At 46.6% G+C, this 22,118-nt stretch overlaps 1 protein-coding gene across 4 annotated transcripts; it reads right to left on the bottom strand.

The window, feature by feature from the left end:
• Positions 1–12,355: 12,355 nt before the first annotated feature.
• LOC123119327 (protein GDAP2 homolog) lies at positions 12,356–20,257 on the bottom strand. Of its 4 annotated transcripts, none has more exons than XM_044539102.1 (14): positions 19,779–20,257; positions 19,616–19,693; positions 19,454–19,512; positions 16,387–16,506; positions 16,170–16,240; positions 15,728–15,821; positions 15,456–15,662; positions 14,657–14,911; positions 14,434–14,542; positions 13,410–13,477; positions 13,073–13,142; positions 12,917–12,991; positions 12,740–12,831; positions 12,356–12,651 (listed from the first exon to the last, which is right to left on the bottom strand). In XM_044539102.1, exons 1-14 carry the CDS (start codon positions 20,157–20,159, stop codon positions 12,570–12,572), a joined length of 1,761 nt encoding a protein of 586 aa, XP_044395037.1. In that variant the 5' UTR covers positions 20,160–20,257; the 3' UTR covers positions 12,356–12,569. The 4 variants fall into 4 exon arrangements, with proteins under 4 accessions (XP_044395037.1, XP_044395051.1, XP_044395042.1 ...); XM_044539116.1 differs by having other exon boundaries at positions 14,657–14,908; positions 19,779–20,256; XM_044539107.1 differs by having other exon boundaries at positions 19,454–19,509; positions 19,779–20,256.
• Between the last annotated feature and the right edge of the window lie 1,861 nt (positions 20,258–22,118).

The following is a 22,118-nucleotide window of genomic DNA, read 5'->3' as shown; positions in this document are numbered from 1 at the left end:
CTCCTTGTCTGAGCAACCAGGCAAGCCCCCCCCTTGTTCACCAGATATCGCCTATTCTACTCTATACTGCTTGCATTAGAGTAGTTTAGCATGTTACTGCTTTCCGTTAATCCTATTCTGATGCATAGCCTAGCATTGTCGCTACATCTGTTGAAACCTTACCTGCAATCCTAAATGCTTAGTATAGGATACTAGTTTATCATCATTGGCCCTACATTCTTGTCAGTCTGCCTTGCTATACTATCGGGCCGTGATCACTTGGGAGGTGATCACGGGTATATACTATACATACATACATACTATACAGATGGTGACTAAAGTCGGGTCAGCTCATTGAGTACCCGCAAGTGATTCTGACGAGGGGGCTGAAAGGACAGGTGGCTCCATCCCGGTAGAGGTGGGCCTGGGTTCCCGACGGCCCTCGACTGTTACTTTGTGGCGGAGCGACAGGGCAGGTTGAGACCACCTAGGAGACAGGTGGGCCTGGCCCTGTTCAGCGTTCGCGGATACTTAACACGCTTAACGAGATCTTGGTATTTGATCTGAGTCTGGCTACGAGCCTATACGCACTAACCATCTACGTGGGAGTAGTTATGGGTATCCCGACGTCGTGGTATCAGCCGAAGCACTTCAGACGTCAGCGACGGAGCGGCGCGCGCCGAATTGGACTGGAACGCCACTAGGCTAGGTCTGCTTTCGGCCGCCCACGCAACGTGCAGGTGTGCTCAGGGCGATGGGCCCAGACCCCTGCGCGCTTAGGTTTAGACCGGCGTGCTGGCCTCTCTGTTTTGCCTAGGTGGGGCTGCGACGTGTTGATCTTCCGAGGCCGGGCATGACCCAGGAAAGTGTGTCCGGCCAAATGGGATCGAGCGTGTTGGGCTATGTGGTGCACCCCTGCAGGGAAGTTAATCTATTCGAATAGCCGTGATCTTCGGTAACAGGACGACTTGGAGTTGTACCTTGACCTTATGACAACTAGAACCGGATACTTAATAAAACACACCCTTCTAAGTGCCAGATACAACCCGGTGATCGCTTTTCCGCAGGGCGACGAGGAGAGGATCGCCAGGTAGGATTATGCTACTCGAGATGCTACTTGGAGATGTTACTTGGAGATGCTACTTGGAGGACTTCCATCTACTCTCTTCTACATGCTGCAAGACGGAGGCTGCCAGAAGCGTAGTCTTCGATAGGACTAGCTATCCCCCTCTTATTCTGGCATTCTGCAGTTCAGTCCACTGATATGGCCTCCTTACACATATACCCATGCATATGTAGTTTAGTTCCTTGCTTGCGAGTACTTTGGATGAGTACTCACGGTTGCTTTCTCCCCCCTTTTTTCCCCTTTCCTTTCTTTCTGGTTGTCGCAACCAGAGGCTGGAGTCCAGGAGCCAGACGCCACCGTCGACGACGACTACTACCCCGGAGGTGTCTACTGCTACGTGCAGCCCGCTGACGACGACCAGGAGTAGTTTAGGAGGATCCCAGGCAGGAGGCCTGCGTCTCTTTCGATCTGTATCCCAGTTTGTGCTAGCCTTCTTAAGGCCAACTTGTTTAACTTATGTCTGTACTCAGATATTGTTGCTTCCGCTGACTCGTCTATGATCGAGCACTTGTATTCGAGCCCTCGAGGCCCCTGGCTTGTATTATGATGCTTGTATGACTTATTTTATTTGTAGAGTTGTGTTGTGATATCTTCCCGTGAGTCCCTGATCTTGATCGTACACATTTGCGTGCATGATTAGTGTACGATTGAATCGGGGGCGTCACAAGTTGGTATCAGAGCCGACTGCCTGTAGGAATCCCCCTTCCAACTCCTTGGCCGAAGTCGAGTCTAGACATTGCAAAAGTTTTACTAACATGGCTGTGTGTCTTACGGGCACACGTCGCCATTGGGTGGTAGTAGGATCTTTTACCCCTCGACCTTTACTCTGGGACTCTGATCTCTCCTCTATTCGGGTTAAATGAAGTTTACTAAATCTAACACTAGGATCTCGTTATCACTTTCACCCGGAGAGCCCCTTGTTACTGATGATCGTCTGCTGCACCAGAAGACCCTGAAGATACTCTCCGCTGTTAACCCGAGAACTTGTGTTCATCGCGTTTGCAATTCCCCGTCCACTGCAAACCCTTATGGATAACTACTTGCAGTTGTTATTCTTACATTCATCCCCAGTGGTCTTGTTATTACAAGATACCCTGAAAAACTCGTCATTGTTTTGATAATCCCTTGAGCTTACTGCCTTGCTGTTCTTTGTCACTTGAATACCCCTACGGTTAATTCTCGCACTTATCGAGTATCCACTCATCCCCCAGTTGTTCATGTGTTACACAAAAGTCTTCGAAATACCACCCGATATTCCGACAATCCTCAGCAACCTATTGCTCTGGAATTTCTTGTTTGCTTTCATTATGATTAATCCCATAAGTATAGAAATCTTATTGACATTCCTTGTCATTATCATTTTGAGTATGTTGACTCAATATGTTGCGAATACACGCAATCATCATTGATCCCTATAAATTACCTTTCGGCTGAGCTTCCATTCTTTTAACTGGAATTGGTTCCCGACCAATCCAATTGTCGTTGATTGTACCCTAAGGCTATTCAACTTATCCCTCCCTAATCAGAGCATTGCTTCTGATCCCTTGATTTTGAAATCATAATTCCTTTGCATTTGACAATTGAGTTAGTCAGTTGTTTTTATAATCTGATCTCCTTGCATTCTTCTTCCTCTAGTTGAGTACCGATACTCGTATCAGATCCTTTGTGGACCATCAAGTCCTTTGTTGGATTGTTATCCGACAGTGTCCTTCACATTTGATCACTTTGTGAGTTCTTCCCCTGATACATAATGCCTTTGTTAAGTTGTATCCTCTGCTGGGCCAACCATGCTCTGCTTTCGGGCTTGTGTTATTTACTCTTGAAACTTGTGGTATACGTTTCTAAGAAGCCCCTGTGGGTTGAACATATGCCTTCTCTAAACCGTGTGAACCCGAAAGTTTTCACGAGTCATACTCTTCTGGTGCTTCACCAGATAAAATTTCAACACTGCATCTTCATCGAACGTGAGAAGTGAATGAAAGGTTATGCATTGGAGAAGTGGGAGTCGACCTTGAACTTGTGTTCATGCCCATGGACACGATGTAGATCTTATCATTAAAGCTTCTTTTAAATAAATTATTCCTTTGGTATAAGTTCATCTTATATCTAGGATCTGGCCTTTTGCAACCGTGGTTCCGACCATGATTGTTCTTCTTTGATCTCATTTCTCGGACAAGTTGAAACAATTGTCTTCTATGGATCAATACACCAGTCCCACCTTTACTTTGATCTTGTGTCGAGTATTACCCCCCTGATATCTCGAGATTATCATGGAACTGCATAACTCCTTATGAGTTCTTCATCAAGTGCTACCTTCCCACTGATTCCAATTTTTCGCGGGCTCTGAGTTATTGAACACTCAAAGACACCGATAACTGAACCGAGTCCGCTCTTCGGTTCAACAACTCTTTAGTAAGCTTCTATAAGTATGAGTTGTACCCGATCACGCCATTCCTAGCCTGTTTGGCTATATCATTGTCGTGCCGATTCTAACTGTGCTACCTGGTCCTTATTCTCGGAGCAACAAATTTCGACGATGAACTAACCTTACGTCGATCCTCATCGTCATATCATTTCGCCTTGAACAATAAGCTTGGTTTCGAGTTTGTGTCGTACCCTTGGTTCCAATAACCTTTCACTTCATCATTGTTTGACTTGATGTCATCGTCGATCGGTTACATCTTCGTGAAATCTCTCGACTAATGTGTCGTGATCATCTTCATCATTCCGAGCTCTTCCAGGAATTCAATTGAATTCATGATGGGTAATACCATCCTTGCCCCTCGATGATTCCTGTTCTCATCGACCACTTTATTGCCTTCCGTTCAACACAACTTGTTCGTGTTTTGTGTAAACCTTGAGATCACTGCTACCCAGCAGTTGATCTTCCTTACCTCGGAAGTATTACCATCTCTTTTTGTCAAGAATGTGGTGAGAATTTCACCACCTCTTAATAATTCTTGATATCATAATACTTCTTGCCATCTTCATTCATTCCTTGGTCCCCGTATTATTTTCAACCGGAATACCGACAATGGAGCGATGGCGTGTGAATTCAGAACTTCTAACAACCCTATTGCTTTGAAGTGAATGGGCGATAGTTCATTCTAAGTCCTTCGCTAATTGAATCACCATTCTGACATTGGCCGTGCAACCCAACCCATATTTCGGGCGCACCTTCCAACCAATGTTTAATTGTGTATGTTTTCCTCGAGCATACTTCCTTATATCATTTGATCTGACTAATGTTATCTTCTTGTTCACTTAATGGTGGAAATCCATCTTTTGGGAATCTCGGTGAATTGCCGTTGAGTTCACCAGACACCTCCTTGTCCTCTCCTTGGGTTAATGATGGACTCTTGTTAACGGAAATCACTTCATAGTTCATTTCCCCGAGAATCTTACAATGTCATCTCGTCAATTTGCGTTGCACCTTTTCTTCTCAGGTATCCTAAGTCTGAGGTATCGTGACACCATTCGGATCTGAATCTCGGTCAGATATGATGGTTGGGACAACTTTCCAAGAGTTATGATGTTGATCCTTTGATGACCCGGTAACATGATGTCATGCCTAGCACCCCCCCCTGGCTGGAGGACCTATCATTATAGATTCCTTTTCAGCAAGGTTATCCGTTCATCCATGAGGAAATTGTAAGACTTAATCTACAAGTTACTCCTGATGGATCCTTCGTGTTTCCAAAGTCTGATCTTCACCTGAAGACCATGTCACTGCTATCTCGAAGCATGTCAATGGTACTCCGATTTTCAACAGGCACGTTTGAAGCACGATGCTATATTTTAATTATCAATTATCCTAACACCGTTGTATGAGTAATGTCATGAAATTTCTCTCCCCTTACCTAAAGGGTTTTCTACATGATATCCTGCCACGGATACCATGCTCTGCTTATCCTTGGGAAGGATATATCCCTGAATTATTGACTAAGACACATTTTTCCTTTCCATCGCCTGATTAATCTGATAATCATATGTCCTTTCCATTGTTTGGTTTAACCTTTCTTGAGGTCTATATGATCTAAGCAGTAATATTCTTCTGCTTATGTAAACATCTTGGTGTACGACCGTGTCAGTAAGACCCTGTTACTATTGTTGATGACATTTCGGTAGCCACCGATGGACGAGAACCTTGCCTATTGGCCCGCCTCGTTCAACGAGCAGGATAATGGTTCTCTTCGTCCCTCGCCCTTGGTACCGATGTTGTTGCCGACATAACCAACAGATTATCCTCTGGCATGCCTTGCTTACATGATCGTGCAAGATGTCACTGTCCTTCCTACTTTTAATCCACATGGTGGGCCCATAACCCACAGCTCCACAGGATCGAAACCTGACTCTCCTGTACCCCCCTGTACCCAAGGTTGTTCCTCGCGCGTGGCCTCGTATGTAGTTCATGAGCCACCTTCGATCTGGTATCAGACAAATACTTATTCCCGTGGCTTCGAACCCCTTTCACGCCACATATCAGACATCGAACGATTGCCTGCCCGCTCGAAACTTCCCAGGATACCTCCTTACTCTGCTCTTGATATTTTCTTAAGTTTCAATTCGAGAGTTACTTCCGCCACCCTCCCCGATGTTATCGACCAGATAGTCAAACCTGCAGAGGCCCGTTCTCCCGGAATACTCCCCCTTTATTCTTTCGTTAGTACGATGGAGTTTCCGAAGAAAGGATGCCGACTTCATCTTAATGACCTGAAGCAGAAAAATGAAGACATCAATGTAATGGATCGACCACTTCGAGGAGAGCAACCAAGACCGAGAAGACTCGTTAGGTTTTTTCGCTACCAACACCTTCGCCCCCTTACTCCACCGCTTAAATCTCGGGACGAGATTTCTTGTAGTGGAGGAGAATTGTGACGCCCGGGTAATTAAGCTACAGTGATCCTCTGCTAATGGTGCCACGTCACCTCGTTTATAGTTGCTGATCTCGAGTTAGTTCGAAACCGATTCAAATTCAAATTCAAAAATAGGCAAACAATAAAAGTTTTCAAATATTAAAACTAAAATGTTCGGAGTGAACCAAACATTGCATAGATAATTATGGTGGAGCAACCAAACTTTGATAAAATGTTTAAAGGCCCTAAAACAATTAAAACAATAGTGAAGACAATTAAACAAAGGCCTATTGAATTTATAAAATGCTAACACTATTTTATTATGCGTTAAGAATTAATCTCGTAGTAGTTTATTGGTTAATACAAAATTAGGCACTAGTGGTAATTTTATAAAACTAAAATAAAAGAAAACAGAAAAGAAATAGAATAAAAACAAAAGAAGAAAAGGAAACAGAACCAAAAAAAAGGGAAAAGAGAAAGAACCCCCCCCCCCCCACTGGGCCACAGCCCAGCTGGCCTCTGGGCCAACCAGGCCGGCCCACCCGGCGCCTACTAACCCCCCCCCCCAAACCCTAACCCATTCCCCACTTCACCCCCACTCCCCACGATCTCCACCCTCTCCTCCAGCGCCGCCAGGGGAGAGCCCCGCGCGCGACCACCCCGCCCCGCCGTTGCTGGACCGCCCCATCCCCATCGCCAACCCCGCACGCCTCTCTCCCCTCTCCCCCCGTCCGGATCGGGGCAGAGGGCCCCGCCCCCCCCCCCCCCTTCACCGACGCCGCAGGAGCCCCCTCGTCGGAGTCACCACCACGCATCCTCGCCGCCCGGAGCTGCGCCTCCGCCTTAGCCACCCCGCCGGACCTTCCCTCACCGGATCTCTCCTCCTCAAGCCGCTCGCCGGAGCCGCCTCGCCTTCCTCTTCATCGTCGACCGCGTCCCCGTCACCCACCTCGAGCACCGCTGCCCCGTGCCCTACAGCCCCCTGTGAGCTCCCCATCTCCTCCGCTCTCCCTCTCGCACCCGCCCGTGCGACCACGTCGCCGCACCCCCATTTGCCACTCGCGGCCTCGCCGCTGTCGTCGCCCCGCAGCCACGCGCGCTGGTGCTCCTGTGCGCCACCGCATGCATCGCCGTTCCCGGCCGAAGCCTCTCCGCCTTCCCCCGCCATCCACTATGGACGCGAGCTCGACCCGCGGCCGCGCCGACCTCCCTCGCGCCCTCTTCCCCTGGCCACCTCCCCTCCGGCCCGCCGCTCTGATCCGGCCGGCGCCCGTGCAGCCCCTGGCTGCCGGCGCCCGTGCCTGGCTTCCCCTGACCCCGCTCGGGCTGGCAGGCGCCCGCCCACCTGGGGCTATGCCCCGTTTCGCCAGCGCCCTTGCGCCCACATGCCCGTAACCGCATGACCCGGTGCCCGCTAAGGCCTCTGGGCCACTGACAAGGGGGCCCTGCCCCATAACGTTTTAATAAAAAAAGGAAAATAAAATAAAAATAAATTATTAATGAATTAATGAATTAATTAATTAATTAATTAAGCTAATTAATCATCTTTACTTAATCTAATTAACTAATTAGTTTAATTAAACAGTAATTAGTTAATTAAACCCTAATTAACCTATTCAGAGGATGACAGGTGGGTCCCACTGGACCCACACGTCAGTTTGACCAGTCAACACCTCTGTTGACTGCTGACGTCATGCTGACGTCATGATGACGTCAGCAAACACTGTTTTGGATAATGTTGAATTAAATAAATTAAATAAATTCTAAAAATGATTTAAAACTTTAGAAAATCATATCTTTTAATCCGTAACTCGGATTAAATTATTTTCAACATGAAAGTTGCTCAGAACGACGAGACGATTCCGGATACGCAGTCCGTTCGTCCGCCACACCCCCCTAACCTATCGAACCCGCAACTTTCCCCCTCCGGCTCCTCTGCCCGAAAACACGAAACACCGGGAATACTTTCCCGGATGATTCCCCCTTCACCGGTATCACCTACTACCGCGTTAGGGCACACCGAACACCGCGTATTGCCTTGTTATATTTTGTGATGCTTTGTTTGCTCTGTATTCATTATTTCTTCCCCCTCTTCTCTCCGGTAGACTACGAGACCGACGCTGATGCCACCGAGTACGACTACGTCACCGACGACCCCTCCTTGTCTGAGCAACCAGGCAAGCCCCCCCCTTGTTCACCAGATATCGCCTATTCTACTCTATACTGCTTGCATTAGAGTAGTTTAGCATGTTACTGCTTTCCGTTAATCCTATTCTGATGCATAGCCTAGCATTGTCGCTACATCTGTTGAAACCTTACCTGCAATCCTAAATGCTTAGTATAGGATACTAGTTTATCATCATTGGCCCTACATTCTTGTCAGTCTGCCTTGCTATACTATCGGGCCGTGATCACTTGGGAGGTGATCACGGGTATATACTATACATACATACATACTATACAGATGGTGACTAAAGTCGGGTCAGCTCATTGAGTACCCGCAAGTGATTCTGACGAGGGGGCTGAAAGGACAGGTGGCTCCATCCCGGTAGAGGTGGGCCTGGGTTCCCGACGGCCCTCGACTGTTACTTTGTGGCGGAGCGACAGGGCAGGTTGAGACCACCTAGGAGACAGGTGGGCCTGGCCCTGTTCGGCGTTCGCGGATACTTAACACGCTTAACGAGATCTTGGTATTTGATCTGAGTCTGGCTACGAGCCTATACGCACTAACCATCTACGTGGGAGTAGTTATGGGTATCCCGACGTCGTGGTATCAGCCGAAGCACTTCAGACGTCAGCGACGGAGCGGCGCGCGCCGAATTGGACTGGAACGCCACTAGGCTAGGTCTGCTTTCGGCCGCCCACGCAACGTGCAGGTGTGCTCAGGGCGATGGGCCCAGACCCCTGCGCGCTTAGGTTTAGACCGGCGTGCTGGCCTCTCTGTTTTGCCTAGGTGGGGCTGCGACGTGTTGATCTTCCGAGGCCGGGCATGACCCAGGAAAGTGTGTCCGGCCAAATGGGATCGAGCGTGTTGGGCTATGTGGTGCACCCCTGCAGGGAAGTTAATCTATTCGAATAGCCGTGATCTTCGGTAACAGGACGACTTGGAGTTGTACCTTGACCTTATGACAACTAGAACCGGATACTTAATAAAACACACCCTTCCAAGTGCCAGATACAACCCGGTGATCGCTTTTCCGCAGGGCGACGAGGAGAGGATCGCCGGGTAGGATTATGCTACTCGAGATGCTACTTGGAGATGTTACTTGGAGATGCTACTTGGAGGACTTCCATCTACTCTCTTCTACATGCTGCAAGACGGAGGCTGCCAGAAGCGTAGTCTTCGATAGGACTAGCTATCCCCCTCTTATTCTGGCATTCTGCAGTTCAGTCCACTGATATGGCCTCCTTACACATATACCCATGCATATGTAGTTTAGTTCCTTGCTTGCGAGTACTTTGGATGAGTACTCACGGTTGCTTTCTCCCCCCTTTTTCCCCTTTCCTTTCTTTCTGGTTGTCGCAACCAGAGGCTGGAGTCCAGGAGCCAGACGCCACCGTCGACGACGACTACTACCCCGGAGGTGTCTACTGCTACGTGCAGCCCGCTGACGACGACCAGGAGTAGTTTAGGAGGATCCCAGGCAGGAGGCCTGCGTCTCTTTCGATCTGTATCCCAGTTTGTGCTAGCCTTCTTAAGGCCAACTTGTTTAACTTATGTCTGTACTCAGATATTGTTGCTTCCGCTGACTCGTCTATGATCGAGCACTTGTATTCGAGCCCTCGAGGCCCCTGGCTTGTATTATGATGCTTGTATGACTTATTTTATTTGTAGAGTTGTGTTGTGATATCTTCCCGTGAGTCCCTGATCTTGATCGTACACATTTGCGTGCATGATTAGTGTACGATTGAATCGGGGGCGTCACACTACACCTCAGTTACTCTTGTCACTTGTTACCCATTACGAATTATTTTATCACAAAACTATTTGTTACCGATAATTTCAGTGCTTGCAGAGAATACCTTGCTGAAAACTGCTTGTCATTTCCTTCCGCTCCTCGTTGGGTTCAACACTCTTACTTATAGAAAGGACTATGATAGATCCCCTATATTTGTGGGTCATCACCCACCCACCAACACCAACCTTGCTTCGCTTCCTTTCAGGGCGTGCATTCGGTTTATTCGGTTTGTTTCGGTTCGGTTTATACGGTTTTTGGTTTATACGGTTTTTATACTTCGGTTTATACGGTTTTATACATAGATACGGTTCGGTTTCGGTAATAACCATTTAATTTCGGTTCGGTTTCGGTAATAACCAAAATAACCAAAGTTGACGCGAACTTGTAAACAACAAATAATTTTTTGGTCACATGTTTGGGTGCAGTAGGTTAGATTTTCTTGTGAAAATTGTGTACGTACATTGGGTTATTACTACATGACAGACATGATTTAGTCATAGGAATTAGATGGCAAAAGATATGAGAGGTTAGGCAGGTTTCAGAGGTCCACATGATTTCTTCTTAACATTTTTTAGATTAAACGGCAGCAGATATGATTGATTAGATGAGGGATGAAGAAAAAAAGGAAAGAGAGAAAAGCCTATGTATCTCCAACGGCCACGAGGCTACGAGTGTACGACCCAGGCCGATCCTCCCGAGTACCGACAAAACCGATCGGCTTCTTGGACGTGGATCGCTCGACAAAGCGGCCCTATGGGCTGGATACTTTGAGCCCTATTGTTGCACTTAAAAGCAAACTTTGGTTCTTTCGGTTTAACCGAACGGTTTTCGATTTAAAACCATAAAAACCGAATGTTAAATGGTTTGTAGAATTGAAAACTGAAACTGAAACCGCAACCTGAAAAAACCGAATTTTTGGTTTGGTTTTGTTTTTTCGGTTTGGTTCTTAGTTTTCGGTTCGGCATATGACCCATACTTTGAGTGCAAAGAGGTTGCCAAAGCTTGGCTTCTCTTCTTATTAGAAATGCATTGCACGCTATTCGCATGCTTGCATATGAAATTCCTGGTGATCTTGTGGATGAGTATGTGTGTATGAGTGAGTCCACATGTCTTCTCTCAATGTATAGTTTCTACAAGGCAGTGTTCGGGCCTAAGTACCTGAGAGAGCCAATTGTCGCTGATACAGAGAGGTTGTTGGCGATCAATGCATATAGGGGCTTTCCGGGCATGCTTAATAGTATACATTGTATGCACTGAAAGTGAAAGAACTGTCCATTTGCTTGGCAGGGGCAGTACAAGGGTCATTGAAAGGTGCCACTGTCATACTTGAAGCGGTGGTTTCACAAGATCTGTGAATATGGCATTCTTTCTTTGGCATGGTTGGTTCTCACAATGATACCAATGTTCTTCAGCATTCTCCAGTGTTTGCAAGGCTTGCATAAGGTCACTGACCACCATTACAACAAGGGATATTACCATACCCAATCCGCAAGGAGAGAAGAGACAGATGTTTTTCCAAATGCAGGAGAGTTCTAGGAAGGATGTGGAGTGTGCTTTAGTCTCGATGGAGTATCGTTCGAAACCCTGCATTGACATGGAGCACTCAGAAGCTTTAAAAGTTATGACTGCTTGTGTGATCATGCACAACATGATCGTGGAGGATGAACGTGGTGATAGCATCTACGACCAAGAGTTTGATTTCCAGGGTGAAAATGTCGAGACTGAGCAACCACCTCCTGCAACCTTTGAACATTTTGTCCATTTTCATCGTGACATGCGTGATTGGCATACTCATGTCCAGCTCACATTAGTAACCAATAGATCTATGGGTTTAATTTCCTTTCATGCAAACAAATTTCGATTAGGTTGTAAGACTATTTGATATTGTCTTTTTTATTGGATTGTAAGACTATTTCGGGTGTGAAACTATTTGCTATATTTGATTTGAACTATGCTTGTTGATCTTGATCGGACGAGATGCGGCACAAATGCGGTCATGTGTTGAGCGCAAGGCTGACGCATCCATAAATTCGGGCGGACGCGGCCCCATTGCCATCCCAAACGGACGTCCTCATTGCCATCCCAAACAGACGTCTATTTGCAGTCCTGCGATGGAGTTGGCCTTATGTTGGTCTAGTCAACATGTACGGTTAATTTGAAAGTATATTAAGTGTATGCGGATATTAAATAAAATATTATTTGCATGTTATTATGTGATTAGCACTATATTTGGCATGAAATTAACTGCACGCTAAACGTGTTGAGCGCTCGACATTGAAGCAGTCTAGGTCGTTGGATTGACATGATTTGATGGCCAAGATTAACTGGATCTGCTTCTTTGGGTCTTTTTATATTGGTATAGAAAATATAGATATAGATAGGAGAGAGTACCATATTTTATGCTAGACGAATGCCCTGTCTGGTGGAACTTAAACTGACGAGCACTGAGACGCCACTTTTTATTCGGCTGTAGAAATTGACATATACTACAAACAATAATCCCCTTCCCTGAAGGCTGAGGAACGAATGAAAGGAATAGAACACCTAAATTAGATACAAAGGAAAAAGAGAAATATCAACAAAGGAGTAATTATACAAAGACTTGCAAAAGCAAGAAGTATGAGCATTGGACTGCATAAATGACATGAATCAGCCAGATGGTCTCTGATAGATATGTTTTGTTCTTGGGTCCACAATCATGCCTCTACCACCATTCACCTCCAAATCATGCCTGTAGGATTAAGCTCATAAGTACACAATCTCTTCTAGTTCTCTGCAAACGTCCTAAAAGCTGGAAGGATTTGGGTAAGGCTACTTACTGAAATACAAAATCTGGGATAGTTAATTGTTCGCGTGGTACATATCTGAACAATTGCACCAGCCTGTCAACATACACAACTTTCTTCCATACCTAATAAAAAAAGAGGATGACAAACCTTAAGCAACACCTTATAAGATTAAAAAGGAATATCAGTATGGTGTGAACTGGGAGGTACCTCTCCATCAATCAAAAGCTGCATCCCCAGAATAGCTGTTCTCAACCCCAATGTTGGATGGAGTATATAAATCCCCTAATAGAGTGAAAATTGTCAGAAGACCTAACTTATTAAGAGATAAATATGTTACATAGTGAGCACAACGAAGATACCGACATGAAGGTTTCGCTGATGTTTCCGGCCTAGTATTTGTTGTATCCTTTTCATGAATCCTAAATCTGGTTGCCTGGAAATGGATTAAGAAAACTCCTTACATCACAGCACAGATGGGTTAAGAGTAACAACGAATATCGAATTTTAAGCAGTCTACGGCGAATGTTTAACAGCAGAAATGGTCTACTTGACCCCCACTAGTTTGTAGCTGTGATAACATAACACCATGAGGTTATAAACCAGATAAATAAACAGCCCATTAACCTTTGGAATAGGTCAGGTTGTCCCGGCTCCAAACCTCAGAGGATCAAGTAGACATTTCTTTGTATCAAACACTTACGGTTGTAATGATGCTGCCGAGTGGAGATAGACAATAGTATATGGCTTCTGAATCAAAGGTTCAAACTCCTGCAAAGAGAAAGGATGTTACTTTTAATTGAAGCTAATTCACCTTTAATGCCTTATTTTGGTTCTCTTTTCTATGGTTGACAGAATAAAAGGCATAATAATAAAATAAAAATCATGAATTATGTACTAGTAGAAAGCAACATAAAATCTTAGGAGGCATATACATAACTTCTGCAATATAATACTCCCTCCGTTCCAAAATAGACGACTCAACTTTATACTACCTTTAGTATAAAGTTAGTATAAAGTTGAGTCATCTATTTTAAAGGTAGTATAAAGTTGAGTCGTCTATTTTGGAACGGAGGTACTAAAATAAAAATCATGAATTATGTACTAGTAGAAAGCAACATAAAATCTTAGGAGGCATATACATAACTTCTGCAATATAATAGTACCTCCGTAGCAAAATATAAGACGTTTTGGTAGGCTATTTGGTACAGAGGTAATATTAAACAAGTACTTCCTGTAAATCCATCCAAACATTCTTGGTGCCTTTTCTGTATATTTTCTTGTTTTCAGATATATTTTTGCAGAATCATCTCACACTTTCATAAATTCGTTATACCAAATTACCAAGACTTTAAAATAACAGAATTACTTGGATTGATTGCCTTCATGTAAGTTTGAAATTTTAAACCAGATATTTTGGAGCATCATTCTTGTGTGCTTGCTGCCAATGCAAATGTATAACAAGATATGAAAAGCATAAAATACACTAGAAACTATATATTACATTTAAGAAATACAGAGAGCACAGCAAACCCTATACGTTGGCTAAGCCGATCTAACTTCCTAGCCCTATCTCCACAAACAATATCAGTCAAGTATCTGCAAACAACAGCAGTCCAGGACTTGACATATGCAAGAAGATAATTTGGCATTCGTACATGACACAATACATGAACTGTGGCTGCAGAGGTTCTGTTAGGCAGCATTTATTTCAATTGTATGATTACCTTCACTACATGTAGAACAAACCGTTCAAGATCCAGGCAGCGAAGAAGAAAGTGCGCACCAACAACAACCATAACTGGGCGCCCTTCACTATCAACTCCGCCACGGTAACTGCAATTGTAGAGAGCATCAGACTGCAGGCAACAAAAACAGTCTGAAGAAAAAGTAATCATATGCACACTGTAAGAAGTAAAATAACCCCTTGTTATAACGTCAGTTGCGTACATTATTTTCATCTCAGCAACCTCTGAAAGATTAAGGGAATTTGCTTTCGCAAGGTATCGTGAATGAAGTGAATATTCCTCGGCAGCAGACAATGGAGGGAAACCTATATCACCATATCCAAGCAACCTAGCATAATTAAATCCCTTTTGAGCTTGAGAAGATTTTTCCCACTGCTCCTTGCGCCGCAGATCCGGGTCTTTAATTAATGACATAAATGAAGGGTCCAAATACGAATCCAGTTTGAATGTACTCCTGCTGAATAAATCAGGTAAAATTAATTTAACAGTACTGTGCTTAGACAATGTCCTTTTGAAGATAGGCTATAATATGTAATCCAAGGGGAAAAAAGGCGCTTGCATAAATTGTGCGTCTTGCCCCATGCCTAGCACCTGGCTCGCTTAGGGATTGCCTGCGCGCATAGGCATTCCATACGGACAATGTAATCAATAAAATAGACATTGTAGTGATCTTTATGATAACCAATAAAATAGATACTGCAGATAATAAAGTAAGAAGGTAAATAATCCAGAACTGACTAATTCAAGGTGGAAAAAATCCAGTACGGGAAAAAAGAGCAATGTCTCATCCATATGAAGGACTACACTAAAGATAGTTTTTCAATCAAAAAAAGAGGCAAGTCATTCTGCACAAAGATGAATAGGTCAATTTTAAGCTGTTTGGCTAAGACCAACAATGATGCATAATGCCCTAAGTTATGAATCAGCATCAGCACATAGCTAGCATTCAGATCTACCAGTGATTGAAGAGTTTAGGAAGATGTTAAACTTCTAACATTCACCTTGATGCCAATCCAGACTCAAGAGGAAGATCAAGAGCAGCAGCTGTAGCCACTGTTCTATCTGCTGCACCAGCAGGCAATGGTCTTATTCTTATTTTCCTTTCATCTATTACAGTTTCACCATTCTCATCCCCGACATCAGCTGGAAGTTTTGATACCGCAGTCTCTTCCTCTTGCTTGTCCCGAGGGAAATATAGCGGAAGCAATCTACATAATGCTTACCATTAGCAAATGCAAGAATAAATAAACAAATTTTGGGCTTCAGCAAGTACCTTTTGTATATCTCTGTATCAGATGATGATGTAATACAAAAAATAACACCAGCTATCTTGCCTTTCTGTTTCTCCAGAAAACATCTAACAGTCCCTGAAGAGTAAAGTGAGTTTGTGCAGAATAAACCAAAAGATACAAAATATTTGCAGAGTGACTATGGTACAATCATTTCTTTGTGCAATTCACAAATAAGTTCTTTCACTTTCTGCCACTCATCACTTCACCTCCACGCGGAAAAAAGAAGTGGGAACAATATATAAAGTGGAAATCGGTTGAAAACTTCTTTCTAGTACGGAGTATAAAATATTTCTTGCATAATACTCCCTCCGTTCCATAATACTTGTTGTGCCACGACAAGTGTTATGGAATGGAACAGACGGAGTAACAAATATAAGTAATAAATACCAGAAGTAAAAGAGAGAACAGAATGAAAGAACTCACTTATTGCCACATGGGCAGCTGGTTCACGAGGATAGTTTTTAGCTTCCGTGTATATGCAACCCATTGCGATGCTAAGAAAATGAAATGAATAAGTAACAAGATGTGCCAATTTCAGATTGCATAGCTTAAAACACCTCAGATCACTTGTTAAGTGAGAAAAAATAACAACATCTAACGATGAAATTTTTCCATTTTGGCCCACATATGCGGCAAGTACCTTTCAAGGCCGTTCTCAATGAGTAGTTCCAAACATGACCGGTAGCAATGACTAAGTGCATTTTCCGCAGCTGTGTGATACTTGACAGCATATTTGGGTCCCACTGTATGGATGACCTTCCTGCATAATCAATTGACATATACATTTCAGTATAAGAAACAATACATACATTTGTCAATCAGTAATGATGAAATGAATCGGGATGATTTTCCAAGTATCAAACAAGAATACTCAAATTAGTAACACCTTTCCCATAAATTGCATATTTCTCATAACTAGGATTCGTTCCAAACTCCATAGTAGATTTCAACTTTTCGGGTTATCAGAGTTCAACAACAACGCTTATCATAAAAACTTCGTCGTATAAAGCTGATGACTGACGATCGATGAACTCCAATATAAAGATACCACCTACGAGCATCTACCAAAGCAACTCGTAAATGTGACCCCCTATACATCTGCGGAGGAGCCCAGACACGTCCGCGGACAATGCCCGGTCACCCCTCAAATGTTCGCATCCACAGCCGTGCCCCTAATTCCGAAATCCTCAATTCCATACAATCCTCATGCAACATTAAAAACAGCATATTTAGTTCATCTATACCAACACACATAACATAGGGGATTTCTCATACATGCCATCGAACTACCAAAAATTGGCATGTTCTACTAGCTATGAAATATGACTGGACTCGGGCTCCCTAACCCTAGCCGCCGCCGGGGCCTAGCCCATCCTCCTCCCCTCCTCCCGCCGCCGCCGGAGGACGCCGCCGGCTTGCGCCCGGAGGCCGACGGCGGTGGCGGGGGCTCTTCCTCCCTCCCGCGTCTCAGGAGTGGCGGGACCCCAACATGCGTGGAGGTGCGGCCGATCTAGAAGCGACGGCGTTGGCTTCAACGGCGGCGGCGGTCGGCCCTGCCTCAAGCCACGGGCGGCTGCTGCGGCGGCTGGCCTGGATCGGGCGGCAGCGCGATGCGGTCTTCGGCGGCATGTCATCTGGCTTTAGATCGGCGGCGGCGTCGAGGGCCTAGTGGACTACTTGGCGGCACCCATGACTGATCTGTTCTGGCCGGTGTAGCCAGTGGTGGTGGTCATCTTCTTCGTCGGCGGTGGCCGGCCAGAAGCTTGGTGATCGGATCTCGAGATCCATCATCTAGTCCCGGCTGCGAGTTGGGGAGACATGGTTGCCGGTGAAAACCAAGCCGACGGCAGGCGATGGCGGCGTTCTACGCCGTTACCTTGATGAAGGCATCGTTGTGTAACTACTGTCGACCCACTCGTGCTGCTCCAGGGGAAACCCTAGGATCTGGTGTTCCAGATCGGACGATGGCGGCACTGCGGTGTCGTTTCTCTCTTGGGAGCATCGTTTTTGGAGCAGCGCTGGAAGTCAGAGGCAAGAGGTGGAGCGGCTTCGTCTTGCACGGAGCTTCGATGGAGATGTCAAGTCATGCCTGACCGACAGGTGCTACGCTTGGTCATGCCTGGTCGGCAGGTGCTACGCACGACAGATCCTCCAAGGACTTCAAGCTGTGTCTGCTGGTGATACTTGGCAGCATGGCGCTGAGGTGTATCAGTGGCGACCGCGACGTGTTCAGCTGTTTGCGCGCAGGGAGGAGGTGCCGTTGGGCACCGTGGTGGCGTCGACGATAGCTGGACCGAGCAAGGTTGATGCATCGGTACAGTTCTGAAGATGGAGCGGTGGCAGTTGGCGGCGGCGGCCTCTGAGAGCACGCCGGACCAGTGTGTGCCCCAGACCCGGCAAGTGGCTAGGTTGGGGTCTCAGGTCTTAGATGTTAGGCTTGGCTGCGATGTCTGTTTGGTATTAGGCCCAGGCTATCTGCGCCCCTTCATCAACTGGATAGGTGTAGCGACAGTTTGTTGCTTAGACGGCGGCTTTAGTCTTACTGTTGTATTGATTTTGTAAGGTCTTGTGAGAATAATTAATAAAGTGGTCGTATGCATTGCCCAGATGCAGAGGCCGGGGGTCATCCTCCTTTTCTAAAAAAAAGCTATGAAATATGACTATGGGGAAGTTCACCCACAACCACCCTTGCCCTTGCCATCTTCGTCACGGAAGCAACGGTCGAAGAAGCAATACGGGAGCCGGATCCGCTCATTGTCGGGGCTTCGGATGCGTCACCGGCCTCTTCCTCTTTGGGGGGCAGTCCGGCGAGGGCACGGACTACCCAGGTTTGCTCCAGTGCGAGGGCACGCGCCGTCCAGGCTTGTCGCTTTGCCAGGATGCGGGCACAAAGGGCGGTGCCCTCCGCACTGTTGTCCTTCATGGCATGCGACTCAGCCTTCGCGGTGCGTGGCGCAACTTCTCCCTCGCACAGCGGGCACGCCGCTACTCGACGCACCCATGGTCGTGACGTCCGGCGGCATTGACCTCGTACTCGGAGCCCGACGTCGTAGGGATGAGGCTCCACCGAAGGGGTTGCGCTGCAAGCCCGGGGCCGTCCGGTTGGGCGCGCGGGTACCTCCAGCTACTGCTCGCCGCCTCCGATTCCCCTGCGGTCACGCACCTTGAGCCGCCGGACCCAAGCCCACTTGTGCTCCATGGACGCAATGGATTCCCGCCAAAGCGATTCTGACGACGAAGCTCGGGTTTCCTCCCCGAACCGACGGGCTGGACGGCTAACTCCTCGTCTCGGCATGGGGCGAGGTCCCAGTCAATGGATCCAGAGTTGCCGGACTCGGAAATGCTAGCATGGAGAAGGCCAGAGAGGAGCTAGGGTGCGGAGCGGAGTGGACTGGAAGTGGCTAGGGTTTGGTCCGAAGTGGCAGGCAAGTCTGGGCCCCCCATACCCGCCCACATATGGGCTGGGTTTGTGTGTGTGTTGGGGGGGGGGGGGGGGGGGGGATTAATCTGGTAGATCCATAAGGACTAGCAGACAACAGGTCATATCGTGAAACGAAAAACTACGCAGATGTTGTAACTAAGTAACTTCATGCTTCAACAGAATTTCCAGATCCGTGCACAGGACATATGTTCCATTTTTCTACTAAAAAAGGGAAATACATTCATTTTCCACGTGAAAAACTGAAACGGAGGCACTAAATGCCTACCTCGCAGGAAGATCGTATGCATTGGTCATCTTTGCCATCCCAGTTCGGCACCCTCCCTGCTAAAAGTCAAGCAGTAAAAACATGTCACTTCACAATCTCCAGTGATTGAACAAATTCCCCCCCTAAAATTGTACTGTCAAGTCCTGACATCCAAAGTCGTACCAAGGTGGCGCATTCCTCCGCGAGCCCAGAACCTGCTGCAGCGTGCAGCCCAGGACTACTGTGCGCCTCGTCCAAGCTCTGCACGAACCGAAGAATCAAGAGCTTAGCACCGTAGTTCCAGCATTCTCCAATGCCCAGCGAGACATAAGAAGAGAATCGCAACCTCGTTGGTGGAGTTGACGACGGCATCGACCTCCATGTTCCAGGGCTGTCCCCGCCAGAGGTAGATCCTGGAGTTGATCTCGTGGTCCACGGGGAAGCGCGAGGCGCCCGCGCAGCCACCACCGGCGGCGCCGCTGTCGTCGCCGGTGAGCGGGTCGGAGAAGGAGAGGAAGGCGGACGCTGCGGGCTCGGATCCGCCGTCCGCGGCTTCGGCGGTGGCGGACGAGGAGGACGGTGTGTACAGGCGCTGGTCGGGGTCGCTCCAGCGCGGCACCTGGTCGAGCGTCACCGCAGGCTCGACGCCGCCGACGCCTGGCTCCATGGCGGCCGCAGCGGAGGCAGCTCCGGAGGCCGTGGCCGCCGCCGGCGAGCGGTGCTGCATGGAGGCGGAGACGGGCGTGCGAAAGGTAGTATAGCCGGGCGCTGGCGTGAGGCCGAGCGGCCGTTAAGAGGCCGACGCGAGACGGAAGGGGCCAAAGGAAGGCGGAGGAGATCGATAGAGACGACGAGAAAAAACAAAAGCGCCTTCTGGACTATGACGTGTGGGGTCTGTGAACCTGTGGGCCCTTTCACGTCAGAGACACGCAGCATGGTTTGTGGGGGCACGACGCGTGTGGGCGTAACCGACGTGATACAGCTCGGACGGCAGGGAGCCGTGCTGGACTGGGCTAGCACTCCCGCTGGCTTGCTCGCCTGGTGACTCGTGTGGCACGTCCACCTGGCGATGACGTGTAGCTCAGCTCGGATCTCGCGGCTGGTGCGGTCAAGCACCAGTCGGGGACTCGAGTCCAGCCGCTGCTGTGGCGCAGGAGAAGGTTCGGATGGAGGAACTTGGGTGGAGCCCGGGAGCGAGGACAACTCACGCAGGTCCGGAGCAGCATGGGCCTCCGCAACTGCAGGATCTGTCCGCAATTCTTTGGATCGAATCAACCACAGTTCTTCATCATTGGATGTGATCATCTCATCTCCGAGCTGAGCTAGATGGTCCGCTAAGCCACGACAAGAGCAGTACATGGCCATCGTTGTCATGACTAAAATTTAGTGAAGGGGTGAGAATTTCAGAACATGTGGGTACTCAAAGTTCAGCATCACTGTTTAGGAAGTTCACATCCAAGCCACTCCAAAGATTTTGAGAACTTACGCACTCGGTGCTAGTTATTGCTTCGGCACAGAGGCGGCCATGGTGGCTGCCCTTGTGGTGGTGCCGACGCTCCTGTGTGACATCTCCGTTTGGGATTATTTTTTGGAGAGATTGTTCAAGCCGGATGTCCGAACTCCTGCAAAGCCATCCATGCTTGTTGATAGGATGTCGGAATCCGTATATCTGGACTGCTCTACAGACATCTAAGACTTTCGTTGGATGACAAAAATGATTCGGACATTGCGGACCAGGCTTAGGTTTAAGGGTCCGCTTTACAGATGTGCTAAGTGACCACATTCTAGAAATTACCGTAATCAAAGATGATCTAATTAAGTTCTAGACCGTGTATTCTACATGCCTAAAAAGTTTAGGAAAAAGTCCAAAATAAATCTTGAAATTGTAGGCGAAAGCTAAATCAAACCCTGAACTTTGAATCCCGGAAATTGGCACTCTGAACTTGTAATCCCGGTCTATTTTGGACCCTAGACCTGTTTGGCACGCTGGGAATACTACAATCCCGCCCGGGATAACCAGCTACAGTCACGGGCAAGAATTTGGGCCGACCAACTATAATACAATCAGAATTCGTGAAGTTTAAAAAATGTTCGCAAATTTCTAAAAAAATCAAAAGTTAAAAAATATTCATGTTTTCTATTTTTGGCACAAATTCAATTTATTTTGTATTTTTAAAATATGTTTGGTATTTTAAAATTCTATTCGCATTTCAAAAAAAACTTCGTGATTTCAAAAAAAATCATATTTGTAAAAAAATGCTCAGAATTCCAACAGATTTCACATGGTATGAAAAATATTTCGGATTTTCAAAATTGTGTCATGTTTTTTAAATAATGTTTTTGGAACTTTGTAAATAATGTTTTTAAAAGATGTTTCGGGTTGTTGGCTGCGGAATCGACTAGCTGGCCCACCAGACATGAAACGAGTTTTTTTTAATGTAACATTTTCAAGAATATTCACGAGTTTCAAAAAATCTGTTTGTGATACTTTCAAAAAAATGTGCGTACAATGTTGAAAAATGTTTGGGTGTTGTAAAAAAAAGTGCCATAACCTTAACAGAATATACGTGGCATGTGTTTGAAAAAAGTGTATGCAAATTTAAAAATGTTGAACCATGTAAAAGAGTGTTCGTGTAGTTTTATAAAATATATTTTTTTGCGGGTGAAAAGAATTTATAAAATTTTT

Source organism: Triticum aestivum, chromosome 1B (assembly GCF_018294505.1).
Source record: "Triticum aestivum cultivar Chinese Spring chromosome 1B, IWGSC CS RefSeq v2.1, whole genome shotgun sequence".
In the NCBI taxonomy this organism is placed as follows: domain Eukaryota; kingdom Viridiplantae; phylum Streptophyta; class Magnoliopsida; order Poales; family Poaceae; genus Triticum; species Triticum aestivum.
This window is presented reverse-complemented; position numbering and strand designations above follow the sequence as displayed.